Genomic DNA, 16,523 nt, shown 5'->3' on the forward strand with positions numbered 1-16,523 from the left:
AAGATGTTCAAATGTTCATAGATGACCAGCAGGGTCAAATAATAATAATCACAGTGGTTGTCGAGGGTGCAACAGGTCAGCACCTCAGGAGTAAATGTCAGTTGGCTTTTAATATCCGAATGAATTGACTTGACAAGTTAAATAAAGGTTAAAAAACATTACAGAATGTTAGTTTTATCTGCATCGACTGATCATATCCGAAATATCATCTCTCCAGTGTGTCTTTCTAACCTCCAATAACAGACGTTTGTTTCTCCTGTAGAAAAATGGCCGTCCTGTCGAACTCAGGGGGGGTTTCCATCTTCTCTGCCACCTGTTCTCATGATGTCATCCTCACATGAGATCGCAGCGTATTAATCTGCTGCTACACAGATACAGACACAATCAGTCTGTTGATTTAGATGGAAATCAAGGTTTGTACCTTTGTACTGAATAATCGAATCGAATCGATGTAGGCTAAACGGTGTAGTGAAATGTTTACTCATGGGCACATCACTATGTCCCAGTGATGATGTAATAATGTCCCAGTGATGTGTAAACCTGTCTGTTAATGATGATGTAATAATGTCTCAGTGAAGTGTAAACCTGTCTCTTAATGATGATGTAACAATGTCCCAGTGATGTGTAAACCTGTCTGTTAATGATGATGTAATAATGTCCCAGTGATGTGTAAACCTGTCTGTTAATGATGATGTAACAATGTCTCAGTGATGTTTAAACCTGTCCGTTAATGATGATGTAATAATGTCCCAGTGATGTGTAAACCTGTCTGTTAATGATGATGTAATAATGTCCCAGTGATGTGTAAACCTGTCTGTTAATGTTGATGTAATAATGTCTCAGTGATGTTTAAACCTGTCTGTTAATGATGATGTAATAATGTCCCAGTGATGTGTAAACCTGTCTGTTAATGATGATGTAATAATGTCCCAGTGATGTGTAAACCTGTCTGTTAATGATGTCCCAGTGATGTGTAAACCTGTCTGTTAATGATGATGTAATATTGTCCCAGTGATGTGTAAACCTGTCTGTTAATGTTGATGTAATAATGTCGCAGTGATGTGTAAACCTGTCTGTTAATGATGATGCCATCTCTATTGCACTCCACACTGCCCTTTCCCACCTGGGCAAAAGGAACACCTATGTGAGAATGCTATTCATTGACTACAGCTCAGCGTTCAACACCATAGTACCCTCAAAGCTCATCACTAAGCTAAGGACCCTGGGACTAAACACCTCCCTCTGCAACTGGATCCTGGACTTCCTGATGGGCCGCCCCCAGGTGGTGAGGGTAGGTAACAACACATCCGCCACGCTGCTCCTCAACACGGGGGGCCCCTAAGGGGTGCGTGCTCAGTCCCCTCCTGTACTCCCTGTTCACTCAATCATCTCCTTTGTGTTGATCACGTTGAGGGAGAGGTTGTTGTCCTGGTACCACACGGCCAGGTCTCTGACCTCCTCCCTATAGGCTGCCTCATCGTTGATGGAGAGGTTGTTGTCCTGGCACCACACGGCCAGGTCTCTGACCTCCTCCCTATAGGCTGTCTCATCGTTGAGGGAGAGGTTGTTGTCCTGGCACCACACGGCCAGGTCTCTGACCTCCTCCCTATAGGCTGCCTCATCGTTGAGGGAGAGGTTGTTGTCCTGGTACCACACGGCCAGGTCTCTGACCTCCTCCCTATAGGCTGTCTCATCGTTGAGGGAGAGGTTGTTGTCCTGGCACCACACGGCCAGGTCTCTGACCTCCTCCCTATAGGCTGTCTCATCGTTGAGGGAGAGGTTGTTGTCCTGGCACCACACGGCCAGGTCTCTGACCTCCTCCCTATAGGCTGTCTCATCGTTGATGGAGAGGTTGTTGTCCTGGCACCACACGGCCAGGTCTCTGACCTCCTCCCTATAGGCTGTCTCATCGTTGCTGAGAGAGAGGTTGTTGTCCTGGCACCACACTGCCAGGTCTCTGACCTCCTCCCTATAGGCTGTCTCATCGTAGAGGGAGAGGTTGTTGTCCAGGCACCACACGGCCAGGTCTCTGACCTCCTCCCTATAGGCTGTCTCATCGTAGAGGGAGAGGTTGTTGTCCTGGCACCACACGGCCAGGTCTCTGACCTCCTCCCTATAGGCTGTCTCATCGTTGAGGGAGAGGTTGTTGTCCTGGCACCACATGGCCAGGTCTCTGACCTCCTCCCTTATAGGCTGTCTCGTCGTTGAGGGAGAGGTTGTTGTCCTGGCACCACATGGCCAGGTCTCTGACCTCCTCCCTTATAGGCTGTCTCGTCGTTGAGGGAGAGGTTGTTGTCCTGGCACCTAGGAACACAAGCATTTAGTTAGATACTACTGCACTGTTGGAGCTAGGAACACAAGCATTTAGTTACATACTACTGCACTGTTGGAGCTAGGAACACAAGCATTTAGTTAGGTATTACTGCACTGTTGGAGCTAGAAACACAAGCATTTAGTTAGATATTACTGCACTGTTGGAGCTAGGAACACAAGCATTTCGTTAGATATTACTGCACTGTTGGAGCTAGAAACACAAGCATTTAGTTAGATATTACTGTTGGAGCTAGGAACACAAGCATTTCGTTAGATATTACTGTACTGTTGGAGCTAGGAACACAAGCATTTCGTTAGATATTACTGACCTGTTGGAGCTAGGAACACAAGCATTTAGTTAGATATTACTGTTGGAGCTAGGAACACAAGCATTTAGTTAGATATTACTGACCTGTTGGAGCTAGGAACACAAGCATTTAGTTAGATATTACTGTTGGAGCTAGGAACACAAGCATTTCGTTAGATATTACTGACCTGTTGGAGCTAGGAACACAAGCATTTAGTTAGATACTACTGCACTGTTGGAGCTAGGAACACAAGCATTTAGTTAGATATTACTGCACTGTTGGAGCTAGGAACACAAGCATTTAGTTAGATATTACTGCACTGTTGGAGCAAGGAACACAAGCATTTAGTTAGATATTACTGCACTGTTGGAGCTAGGAACACAATCATTTAGTTAGATATTACTGCACTGTTGGAGCTAGGAACACAAGCATTTAGTTAGATATTACTGCACTGTTGGAGCTAGGAACACAAGCATTTAGTTAGATACTATTGCACTGTTGGAGCTAGGAACACAAGCATTTAGTTAGATATTACTGCACTGTTGGAGCTAGGAACACAAGCATTTAGTTAGATACTACTGCACTGTTGGAGCTAGGAACACAAGCATTTCGTTAGATATTACTGACCTGTTGGAGCTAGGAACACAAGCATTTAGTTAGATATTACTGTTGGAGCTAGGAACACAAGCATTTAGTTAGATATTACTGACCTGTTGGAGCTAGGAACACAAGCATTTAGTTAGATATTACTGTTGGAGCTAGGAACACAAGCATTTCGTTAGATATTACTGACCTGTTGGAGCTAGGAACACAAGCATTTAGTTAGATACTACTGCACTGTTGGAGCTAGGAACACAAGCATTTAGTTAGATATTACTGCACTGTTGGAGCTAGGAACACAAGCATTTAGTTAGATATTACTGCACTGTTGGAGCAAGGAACACAAGCATTTAGTTAGATATTACTGCACTGTTGGAGCTAGGAACACAAGCAGTTCGCTAGGTATTACTGCACTGTTGGAGCTAGGAACACAAGCATTTAGTTAGATATTACTGCACTGTTGGAGCTAGAAACACAAAGCATTTAGTTAGATATTACTGCACTGTTGGAGCTAGGAACACAAGCATTTAGTTAGATATTACTGCACTGTAGTATGTGTATGTGACCCAATACAATTTCGATTTTTATTTGAACCTCTCCCTACATCATTACATTTAACAACATAATAATACATGGTCAACCATTTCCTCTACCATTCAGTCATTACCCACACAAATCTAAAAGTTAAATAATGGAATTCAAGAAATATATAAATACAAGGACAATCAATGTCAGAGTGGCATTGACAAAAAATACAGTAGAATAGAATACAGTGTGAATACTGACATGCCTAGTTAAATAAAAGTTAAATAAAAAATATATAACAAATATACATACGAAATGAGAAAAGATTGTGTGGTGGTGATGGGAGTAGTTTAGTTAGAAATGCAGGTTTAGATAAGAGAAGAATATAGCGGTATTAATACCCGGCCTCACACTCCAGTACAGTAGGGGGCGGTGTTTACACCTCTCGGTCGGTTGCGATCCGCCGATAAAAACTCAAAGAAGAAAACCAACAACAGCTCGTCAGCCATCTCCGTAGCTTGCTAGCCAACATAGCGGAAACGTTCAAGCTCTTTAGACGCTTTCTGGTATATGAGCCACTGTGTTTTGAACACATTTCTGTCGTTTAGCTAATTATCCCATTTAATTTCCTATTTAGGTTCAGCTAGCTAGCTTGTTAAGTTAGCATTAGCCTAGTTAGCTAACTGTTAGCTAACATCCCCGACCATGAGTTCACCAAGCTACTCGTCTCCTGTTGAAGAAGAGGAGGTCTGCTGGACGGAGAAAGAGGGTCTGTGGCTGAACGTTGTCGTGAAAGAGGAGAAGGAAGAAGAGGATGTCACAGTAAAACAAGAGGTAGAGGGTGAGGCTGTTACAGTGAAAGAAGAAGAGAAAGACGTTACAGTGAAAGAAGAGGAAGACGCGTTCAGAGTGAAAGAGGAGGAGGATGTTACAGTAAAAGAAGAGGAGGAAGAGAAAGAGGAGGATGAGGTTTTTGGAGTGAAGAAGGAAGGGGAGATAACTGTCACATTGAAAGACGAGGACACAGGCGATCTGATTAACACCAGTAAGTACTGTCCTAAAAACAGGGGCATTTACTCCGCAGTTGTTCAACTGATGTGACAAAAGCTATGAAAAATACCCAGACTTTTAATTGGCAAGAAATAGTCATTCATATCCACAAAATATGCTATCAAATCAAACTGTATTTGTCACATGCGCCGAATACAACAAGTGTAGACCTTACCATGAAATGCTTACTTACAAGCCCTTAATCAACATTGAATTGTACCTTTATTTAACTAGGCAAGTCAGTTTTAGAACAAATTCTTATTTTCAATGACGGCCTTCCGGGGAACAGTGGGTTAACTGTCTTGTTCAGGGGGCAGAACGACAGATGTTTACCTTGTCAGCTCGGGGATTCGATCCAGCAACCTTTTGTTTACTAGTCCAACGCTCTAACCACTAGGCTACCTGCCACCCCAATACATTGCAGTTCAAGAAGAGTTGAGAAAATATTTAGCAAATAAGCTAAAGTAACACAATAAAATACCAATAACGAGGCTATATACAGGGGTTACCGAGTCAGTGGGGAGGCTATATACAGGGGGTACCGAGTCAGTGGGGAGGCTATATACAGGGGGTACCGAGTCAGTGTGGAGGCTATATACAGGAGATACCGGTACCGAGTCAGTGTGGAGGCTATATACAGGGGGTACTGAGTCAGTGTGGAGGCTATATACAGGGGGTACCGAGTCAGTGTGGAGGCTATATACAGGGGGTACCGAGTCAGTGTGGAGGCTATATACAGGGGGTACCGAGTCAATGTGGAGGCTATATACAGGGGATACCGAGTCAGTGTGGAGGCTATATACAGGGGATATTGAGTCAATGTGCGGGGGTACAGGTTAGTTGAGGTAATATGTACATGTAGGTAGGGGTGAAGTGACTGTGCATAGATAATAAACAGTGACTAGCAGCAGTGTACATGTGTACACCAAGTCAGTTCTGTCATTAACCTGGCTCTTCAATAAAGAGTCATTTTGAATTGATTCAGAACACCAACATCAATACTGTCATTAACCTGGCTCTTCAATAAAGAGTCATTTTGAATTGATTCAGAACACTAACATCAATACTGTCATTAACCTGGCTCTTCAATAAAGAGTCATTTTGAATTGATTCAGAGCACCAAGTCAGTACTGTTATTAACCTGGCTCTTCAATAAAGAGTCATTTTGAATTGATTCAGAACACCAACATCAATACTGTCATTAACCTGGCTCTTCAATAAAGAGTCATTTTGAATTGATTCAGAACACCAAGTCAATACTGTCATTAACCTGGCTCTTCAATAAAGAGTCATTTTGAATTGATTCAGAACACCAACATCAGTTCTGTCATTAGCCTGGCTCTTCAATAAAGAGTCATTTTGAATTGATTCAGAACACCAGGTCAATACTGTCATTAACCTGGCTCTTCAATAAAGAGTCATTTTGAATTGATTCAGAACACCAACATCAGTTCTGTCATTAGCCTGGCTCTTCAATAAAGAGTCATTTTGAATTGATTCAGAACACCAACATCAATACTGTCATCATTTACAGCAGGGTCCAGTCTGGTTGATTTACGGCAGGGTCTAGTTGGAATGATTTACAGCAGAGTGTAGTCTGGTTGATTTACAGCAGGGTCTGGTTGATTTACAGCAGGGCCTGGTTGATTTACAGCAGGGTCTGGTTGATTTACAGCAGGGTCTGGTTGATTTACAGCAGGGTCTGGTTGATTTACAGCAGGGTGTAGTCTGGTTGATTTACAGCAGGGTGTAGTCTGGTTGATTTACAGCAGAGTCTGGTTGATTTACAGCAGGGTCTGGTTGATTTACAGCAGGGTGTAGTCTGGTTGATTTACAGCAGAGTCTGGTTGATTTACAGCAGGGATTTTGGCCCACTCCTCCATACAGACCTTCTCCAGATCCTTCAGGTTTCGGGGCTGTCGCTGGGCAATACGGACTTTCAGTTCCCTCCAAAGATTTCACTGTGAGGTCTATACCTGTTGGTTAAGGGCTGGTCAGTCAGCATTTCACTGTGAGGTCTACACCTGTAGGTTAAGGGCTGGTCAGTCAGCATTTCACTGTGAGGTCTACACCTGTTGGTTAAGGGCTGGTCAGTCTGCATTTCACTGTGAGGTCTACACCTGTTGGTTAAGGGCTGGTCAGTCAGCATTTCACTGTGAGGTCTACACCTGTTGTATTCGGCGCATGTGACAAATAACATTTGATTTGGTTTACAGCAGGGTCAGTTAGATTTAACTGAGAAAGCATCAAGGTAATGTGTTAATGTTTTCAAATGTTTCTGTGTCAGTTTGGACACACAGAGATACTTAGCTCATAATGTGTAGAGAACTGTTCCTTGATGGATAGGTGTTAGTGGAATTAAATTGTTTTAACTATTTATTAACAAAATTCCTAACAATAGGCTATTGTACAACACACAGAGCTATTTTACTTTATTCAGGACGTTTAGAATGACAACACATTACAGAGTAGCCTAGTGGGATTATTCACAAAATTATCTGGTGATCAGGTTATGAAATGTCATGACAAATACATTTTATTGTCCATGTTTCACCTGGAATATTAAATGATTTATAGTCCTAGGTCTATGTTGTAAGTTAGGGGTCCTACAGTAGGTCTATGTTGTTGTTAGGTGAAGTTATGGGTCCTACAGTAGGTCTATGTTATTGTTAGGTGAAGTTATGACTATTTGGTTGTGATAATTGCAAAATATTGTAATGAAACAGGCAGTGAGCAGGTCTCGAACCCTCGACCTTCTAGCCCGAGGCCTGGCGTGCTATCGACTGTGCCGCAAAAGCAGGCTCAAGCGGCAGGGTCGTTACAACATGTATTTTGGATGCAGCAGTTGTTAGCTTAAATGCTAACGCTAGGCTGGAGGCAAAGCTGTTAGCTAGAATTCTAACGCTTATTGACATAGGCTGGAGGCAAAGCTGTTAGCTAGAATTCTAACGCTTATTGACATAGGCTGGAGGCAAAGCTGTTAGCTAGAATGCTAACGCTTATTGACATATGCTGGAAGCAACGCTGTTAGCTAGTATGCTAACGATTATTGATATAGGCTGGAAGCAAAGCTGTTAGCTAGTATGCTAACGATTATTGATATAGGCTGGAAGCAAAGCTGTTAGCTAGTATGCTAACGCTTATTGACATAGGCTGGAAGCAAAGCTATTAGCTAGAATGCTAACGCTTATTGACATAGGCTGGAGGCAAAGCTGTTAGCTAGAATGCTAACGCTTATTGACATAGGCTGGAAGCAACGCTGTTAGCTAGTATGCTAACGATTATTGATATAGGCTGGAAGCAAAGCTGTTAGCTAGTATGCTAACGCTTATTGACATAGGCTGGAAGCAAAGCTGTTAGATAGAATGCTAACGCTTATTGACATAGGCTGGAGGCAAAGCTGTTAGCTAGAATGCACTGTTAGCTAGAATGCTAACGCTTATTGACATAGGCTGGAGGCAAAGCTGTTAGCTAGTATGCTAACGCTTATTGACATAGGCTGGAAGCAAAGCTGTTAGCTAGAATGCTAACGCTTCTTGACATAGGCTGGAGGCAAAGCTGTTAGCTAGTATGCTAACGCTTATTGACATAGGCTGGAAGCAAAGCTGTTAGCTAGAATGCTAACGCTTATTGACATAGGCTGGAAGCAAAGCTGTTAGATAGAATGCTAACGCTTATTGACATAGGCTGGAAGCAAAGCTGTTAGCTAGAATGCTAACGCTTATTGACATAGGCTGGAGGCAAAGCTGTTAGCTAGTATGCTAACGCTTATTGACATAGGCTGGAAGCAAAGCTGTTAGATAGAATGCTAACGCTTATTGACATAGGCTGGAGGCAAAGCTGTTAGCTAGAATGCTAACGCTTATTGACATAGGCTGGAAGCAAAGCTGTTAGCTAGTATGCTAACGCTTATTGACAAAGGCTGGTAGCAAAGCTGTTAGCTAGAATGCTAACGCCTATTGACATAGGCTGGTAGCAAAGCTGTTAGCTGGAATGCTAACGCTTATTGACATAGACTGTCAGCAAAGCTATCCAAAGAGATTTTTCTGGTTGAAATTCAAGTTTTTTTAAAAGTATAAAGCAGTTGATTTGAAACAATGGCATGAACGAGCCTTTACAATTATAATCCAAAAGTAGTGTGAAATTCACTCATAAGCAACCTGTAAATGGAGGCTATTTTTGCTGTCAGTCTATGAGAACTCCCCTGAGTTTTCCCCCACGGTGGTGAATTAGTATTTAGGGTTTTTAACAGCTGTATTAACTTATTTCTAGAATCATCCACTATATACTACTGTGACAAAAACAAGACAATATGGCTGTTGTTGCTCACTTGAATGTCCTTAACCTTTCAGTGATACCCATCCCGGATCCGGGATGATGTGCATATTTAGAGCTATAAATCCTGATTATATATAATTATATAATATTATATAATCCTGACATTGTGAATACGTAGCATCGATTCACCAGAATCTCCAGAGATATTTTGGACACTCACCTAATCTGACCAAAGAACTCATCATAAACTTTACATAAAAATACTTGTATGGCAAATGAAAGATACACTGGTTCTTAATGCAACCGCCGTGTTAGATTTTTAAAAATAACTTTACCATAACAAACAGCTTGCGTTATTGCGAGACAGCGCTCGCCAAAACGGCAGAGAGTAGGAATCAACATTTTCCACAGAAATACGAAATAACATCATAAATCTTCTGTCGAATTCGCGCCACAATGCTAGCCAATGTTGATAACGTTCCCATTTTCTCTCGACGCAAAGAACGGAAAACTCCAAAAGTCCCAATAAACGTTGAATAATCTGATAAAACTCGGTTGAAAAAACCTACTTTACGATGTTATTATTACATGTATCAAATAAAATCAGAGCCGAGATATTCGCCGTGTAAACCGAACGCTTATCAGAAGACAATATCGAGGTGCTTCGCGCGCCTTGGTAGAGAAAGGAAATTCCTGACCTGGCACTCCAAAAGCTCTTGTTCGACCTCAGATCAAGCTAGACACCCCATTCCACCTTCCACTGCCTGTTGACATCTAGTGGAAGGCGTATGAAGTGCATGCATATCGATAAATATAAGCCAGTTGAATATGCAGGCCCTGAAACAGAGCCCCATTTTCAGAATTTTCACTTCCTATCTGGAAGTTTGCTGCCAAATGAGTTCTGTTTTACTCACAGATATAATTCAAACCGTTTTAGAAACTCGAGAGTGTTTTCTATCCAATAGTAATAATAATATGCATATTGTATGATCTAGAATAGAGTACGAGGCCGTTTAAATTGTGCACGATTTTTTCCAAAGTGAAAATAGCGCCCCCCTATTGACAAGAAGTTTTAAGACAGTTTTCAAATAAGTTTGTAAAAGCATTTTAAACATTTCATTACAGAATTAAATTGTTGTAAAACATCACGGGCAATCACCTTTTACCTCAAATAGACAGTATTTTACTACTGATGTGAAAACAAGACTAAATGTGTCAAATAGACAGTATTTTACTACTGACGTGAAAACAAGACTAAATGTGTCAAATAGACAGTATTTTACTACTGATGTGAAAACAAGACTAAATGTGTCAAATAGACAGTATTTTACTACTGATGTGAAAACAAGACTAAATGTGTCAAATAGACAGTATTTTACTACTGATGTGAAAACAAGACTAAATGTGTCAAATAGACAGTATTTTACTACTGACATGAAAACAAGACTAAATGTGTCAAATAGACAGTATTTTACTACTGATGTGAAAACAAGACTAAATGTGTCAAATAGACAGTATTTTACTACTGATGTGAAAACAAGACTAAATGTGTCAAATAGACAGTATTTTACTACTGATGTGAAAACAAGACTAAATGTGTCAAATAATTTAAACATTCATTACAGACATCAATTGTTGTACAACATACATCATGGCTACGCTGTTGGCATCACCTTCTACAGTGGATTTCTGCTGTTGTGGGCCTTTAACCATCTGTCTGACTTTGTCATTCACACAGGAGAGAGACGGGACTATCGTGGATCCTCTGGGGAGCCTCAACAACATCATGATGCTGACGAGGCAGAGAATAGTCTGTCCACATCAGAACACCTCGAGAAACCCCAGCGGAGACCCACAGGAAAGACACCTCACTGCTGCGCTGACTGTGGGAAGAGTTACTCAAGATCAGATTCACTAAAACTACACCAGAGAATTCACACAGATGATAAATCTCACTGCTGCTCTGACTGTGGGAAGAGACTTACCTCTTCGGCAGACCTTATAAGACACCAGAGAATCCATACAGGAGAGAAACCGTATAGCTGTGATCAGTGTGGGAAGAGTTTTAATGTTCCAAGCAGCCTGAAAACACACCAGAGGACACACACAGGAGAGAAACCTTATAGTTGTTGTCAATGTGGAAAGAGTTTTTCTTCGTCAAGCCGTCTGACTATACACCAGAGAACACACACAGGAGAGAATCCTTATATCTGTGATCAATGTGGGATGAATTTTTCTACATCTAGCCAGCTGACTTTGCACCAGAGAACACACACAGGAGATAAGCCTTATAGCTGTAATCAATGTGGGAAGAGTTTTGCTCACTCACGCAGCATGACAGCACACCTGAGAATACACACTGGCGAGAAACCCCACTGTTGCTCTGACTGTGAGAAGAGATTCACCTCTTCAGCAGACCTTAAAATACATCAGAGAATCCATACAGGAGAGAAACCTTATAGCTGCTCTGACTGTGGGAAGAGCTTTTCAAAATCATCTACATTACAATCACACCAGAGAATTCACACCGGAGAGAAACCTTATAGCTGCTCTGACTGTGGGAAGAGCTTTTCAAAATCATCTACATTACAATCACACCAGAGAATTCACACTGGAGAGAAACCTTATAGCTGTTATCAATGTGGGAAGAGCTTTACTGAATCTAGACGGCTAACTACACACCAGAGAACACACACCGGAGTGAAACCTTACCACTGCTCTGACTGTGGAAAGAGATTTGTTTCGTCAGGACATTTAAAATCACATCAGAGAACACACACAGGAGAGAAGCCTTATAGCTGTGATCAATGTGGGAAGAGCTTTACTCACTCAAGCAGCCTGACTATACACCAGAGAACACACACAGGAGAGAAACCTTATAGCTGTGATCAATGTGGGAAGAGTTTTGTTACATCTAGCCAGCTGACTATACACCAGAGAACACACACAGGAGAGAAATCTCATAGCTGTGATCAATGTGGGAAGTGTTTTGTTACATCTAGCCGCTTGACTATACACCAGAGAACACACACCGGAGAGAAACCTTATAGCTGTACTCAATGTGGGAAGAGTTTTGTTACATCTAGCAGTCTGACTATACACCAGAGAACACACACAGGAGAGAAACCTTATAGCTGTGCTCAATGTGGGAAGTGTTTTACTACATCTAGCCATCTGTCTATGCACCAGAGAACACACACAGGATAGAATCCTCATAGAGTAAAATTCTTCCCACATGGATTTCAACTATCACACCAGAGAACACACACAGGAAATAAATATTGTAGCTGTGATCAATGTGACAAGAGATACTCTAGTAAAAGATCTCTGATCAAACATCAGAAAATACATGGAGTTGTTTCTCAATATCAATGAAATAAGGTCACAATGTAGAATATTTTAACATTGTAGCAGGAGTATTTTAATGATGTCACAATGTAGATTTTTTTTACATTCTAGAAGGAGTATTTTAATGTCACAATGTAGAATGTTTTTAACATTGTAGTAGGAGCATTTTAATGATGTCACAATGTAGAATGTTTTAACATTGTAGTAGCAGTATTCTAATGATGTCACAATGTAGAATGTTTTAACATTGTAGTATGAGTATTTTAATGATGTCACAATGTAGAATGTTTTAACATTGTAGAAGGAGTATTTTAATGATGTCACAATGTAGAATGTTGTAGTAGGTGTATTTTAATGAATCATGTCACAATGTAAAATATATATATTGAGTGAAAGATCCTTCCTTGATACCCTTGTGCTCCTTCACTCCGGGTCTTTGTCCACTACTTAGTACACAAAACCTACAGACAAGAACGGTATCCTACACGCTTCTAGTGCACATCCCACAGTTCTGAAGAAGGGATTTCCGTTCACACAATTTCTGAGACTGAAGCTGTTATGTGTAGTAGTAAAACAGAGGCTGAAAATGTAGAGGGAGTTTGAGACCCCCCCCCCCTAAAGAATGGCTTGATGATTCTCCCAGTAGAAATGTAGAGGGAGTTTGAGACCCCCCCCCCCCTAAAGAATGGCTTGATGATTCTCCCAGTAGAAATGTAGAGGGAGTTTGAGACCCCCCCCCCCTAAAGAATGGCTTGATGATTCTCCCAGTAGAAATGTAGAAGGAGTTTGAGACCCCCCCCCCCCCCCCTAAAGAATGGCTTGATGATGCTCTCAGTAGAAATGTAGAGGGAGTTTGAGACCCCCCCCTAAAGAATGGCTTAATGATGCTCTCAGTAGAAATGTAGAGGGAGTTTGAGACCCCCCCCCCCCTAAAGAATGGCTTGATGATTCTCTCAGTAGAAATGTAGAAGGAGTTTGAGACCCCCCCCCCCCCCCTTAAGAATGGCTTGATGATGCTCTCAGTAGAAATGTAGAGGGAGTTTGAGGCCCACTACAAATTGTTCTGTGAGCGACGACGTCTCATCAAGACTAGAGCGACGACATAGTGGTGTCTCCCTACTCATCAGGTGTGAATGAAGAAGTGTTATTTGACTGTTTTCTGTAGCTGGTATATTGCCTCTTATAGGTGTTCCATACCTCCATCTAGTGGTGTCTCTAGCTCCCTACTCATACCATCCTGTTGTATTTATTCTGAGGAAACGTTCCCATGTATAAGCAATAAATGATGAAGTTTCTCTGTCCGCTTTTATATATTTGGTATATAATGTAGAGCATGCATTCTGTTGTACTAGGTACTGATTTATAGATGTTCTGATGCGTTTTGTTGCCCCATCATGTGACATGTAATTACCATTGAAATAGAAGCCTGGTGCCTATTCACACTGACGATGGCCTGAGATCATGTGACATGTAATTACCATTGAAATAGAAGCCTGGTGCCTATTCACAATGACCATGGCCTGAGATCATGTGACATGTAATTATCATTGAAATAGAAGCCTGGTGCCTATTCACAGTGATGATGGCCTGAGGACCAAACTGTTCTCTTCACATTTTATTTAGGCACTTTCTTGTACTATTATATATTCTTTGGGCACCATGTAATTTCAATAAACATCTTTATTTGACCGTTTAGGATCTTTGTTTTGACAGGGTCTCTATTCTCTTCCAACAAACCTCCACTAAATCTTGTAATAAATAATGTGAAAATTGAGCAAGTTGAGTTGACTAAACTGCTTGGAGTAACCCTGGATTGTAAACTGTTATGGTCAAAACATATTGATACAACAGTAGCTAAGATGGGGAGAAGTCTGTCCATAATAAAGCACTGCTCTGCCTTCTTAACAACACTATCAACAAGGCAGGTCCTACAGGCCCTAGTTTCTACCTTCTTAACAACACTATCAACAAGGCAGGTCCTACTGGCCCTAGTTTCTACCTTCTTAACAACACTATCAACAAGGCAGGTCCTACAGACTCTAGTTTCTACCTTCTTTAACAACACTATCAACAAGGCAGGTCCTACAGGCCCTAGTTTCTACCTTCTTTAACAACACTATCAACAAGGCAGGTCCTACAGGCCCTAGTTTCACCTTCTTTAACAACACTATCAACAAGGCAGGTCCTACAGGCCCTAGTTTCTACCTTCTTTAACAACACTATCAACAAGGCAGGTCCTACAGGCCCTAGTTTCTACCTTCTTTAACAACACTATCAACAAGGCAGGTCCTACAGGCCCTAGTTTCTACCTTCTTAACAACACTATCAACAAGGCAGGTCCTACAGGCCCTAGTTTCTACCTTCTTAACAACACTATCAACAAGGCAGGTCCTACAGGCCGTAGTTTCTACCTTCTTAACAACACTATCAACAAGACAGGTCCTACAGGCCCTAGTTTTGTCGCACCTGGACTACTGTTCAGTCTTGTGGTCAGGTGCCACAAAGAGGGACTTTGACATGCATATTATTCATGTTAACTCTGTGTACATTCAAGGGCAAGCCGTGCTGCCCATTTCTGATCCAATTGCAATTTTCCTATCTCCTGGCTCAAAGTAGAGATATTAACTTCATCACTACTTGTATTTGTGAGAGGTATTGACATGTTGAATGCACTGAGCTGTCTGTTTAAACTACTAGCACACAGCTCAGACACCCATACATACCCCACAAGACATGCCACCAGAGGTCTCTTCACAGCCCCCAAGTCCAGAACAGACTATGGGAGACGCACAGTACTACATAGAGCTATGACTACATGGAACTCTATTCCACATTTGGTAACTGATGCAGCAGGATAATCAGATTTTAAAAAACAGCTAAAAATACACATTATGGAACAGCGGGGACTGTGAAGAGACACACACACAGACACAGACACAGACACACACACACACACACACACACACACACACACACACACACACACACACACACACACACACACACACACACACACACACACACACACACACACACACGATAACATATGCACTATACACGCATGTAAACATGGATTTAGTACTGTAGATATGTGGTAGTGGTGGAGTAGGGGCCTGAGGTGGTGGTGGAGTAGGGGCCTGAGGTGGTGGTGGAGTAGGGGCCTGAGGTGGTGGTGGAGTAGGGGCCTGAGGTGGTGGTGGAGTAGGGGCCTGAGGTGGTGGTGGAGTAGGGGCCTGAGGTGGTGGTGGAGTAGGGGCCTGAGGTGGTGGTGGAGTAGGGGCCTGAGGTGGTGGTGGAGTAGGGGCCTGAGGTGGTGGTGGAGTAGGGGCCTGAGGTGGTGGTGGAGTAGGGGCCTGAGGTGGTGGTGGAGTAGGGGCCTGAGGTGGTGGTGGAGTAGGGGCCTGAGGTAGTGGTGGAGTAGGGGCCTGAGGTGGTGGTGGAGTAGGGGCCTGAGGTAGTGGTGGAGTAGGGGCCTGAGGTGGTGGTGGAGTAGGGGCCTGTGGTAGTGGTGGAGTAGGGGCCTGAGGTGGTGGTGGAGTAGGGGCCTGAGGTGGTGGTGGAGTAGGGGCCTGAGGTGGTGGTGGAGTAGGGGCCTGAGGTGGTGGTGGAGTAGGGGCCTGTGGTGGTGGTGGAGTAGGGGCCTGAGGTAGTGGTGGAGTAGGGGCCTGAGGTGGTGGTGGAGTAGGGGCCTGAGGTGGTGGTGGAGTAGGGGCCTGAGGTGGTGGTGGAGTAGGGGCCTGAGGTGGTGGTGGAGTAGGGGCCTGAGGTGGTGGTGGAGTAGGGGCCTGTGGTGGTGGTGGAGTAGGGGCCTGAGGTAGTGGTGGAGTAGGGGCCTGAGGTGGTGGTGGAGTAGGGGCCTGAGGTGGTGGTGGAGTAGGGGCCTGAGGTGGTGGTGGAGTAGGGGCCTGAGGTGGTGGTGGAGTAGGGGCCTGAGGTGGTGGTGGAGTAGGGGCCTGAGGTGGTGGTGGAGTAGGGGCCTGAGGTGGTGGTGGAGTAGGGGCCTGAGGTAGTGGTGGAGTAGGGGCCTGAGGTGGTGGTGGAGTAGGGGCCTGAGGTAGTGGTGGAGTAGGGGCCTGAGGTGGTGGTGGAGTAGGGGCCTGA

The 16,523-nt window shown here is 43.1% G+C and overlaps 1 protein-coding gene across 1 annotated transcript; it reads left to right on the top strand.

Annotated features, from left to right (window-relative positions):
- Positions 1-4,203: 4,203 nt before the first annotated feature.
- Positions 4,204-14,115, top strand: LOC139547966 (zinc finger protein 135-like). The gene is made up of 2 exons (XM_071357215.1): positions 4,204-4,791; positions 10,813-14,115. The coding sequence occupies exons 1-2, from the start codon at positions 4,452-4,454 to the stop codon at positions 12,279-12,281; spliced, it is 1,809 nt and encodes a 602-aa protein (XP_071213316.1). The 5' UTR covers positions 4,204-4,451; the 3' UTR covers positions 12,282-14,115.
- The last annotated feature ends 2,408 nt before the right edge of the window (positions 14,116-16,523 follow it).

The sequence above is a fragment of the Salvelinus alpinus genome, chromosome 2, assembly GCF_045679555.1.
Source record: "Salvelinus alpinus chromosome 2, SLU_Salpinus.1, whole genome shotgun sequence".
Lineage (NCBI taxonomy): Eukaryota > Metazoa > Chordata > Actinopteri > Salmoniformes > Salmonidae > Salvelinus > Salvelinus alpinus.

What these genes read in the sequence shown, in the direction of transcription:
- LOC139547966 (XM_071357215.1), top strand. Translation starts at nt 4,452, where the DNA reads ATGAGTTCACCAAGCTACTCGTCTCCTGTTGAAGAAGAGGAGGTCTGC. An exon ending in AGGCGATCTGATTAACACCA is followed by an intron (nt 4,792 to 10,812) that starts GTAAGTACTGTC and finishes TCATTCACACAG; the next exon opens with GAGAGAGACGGGACTATCGT.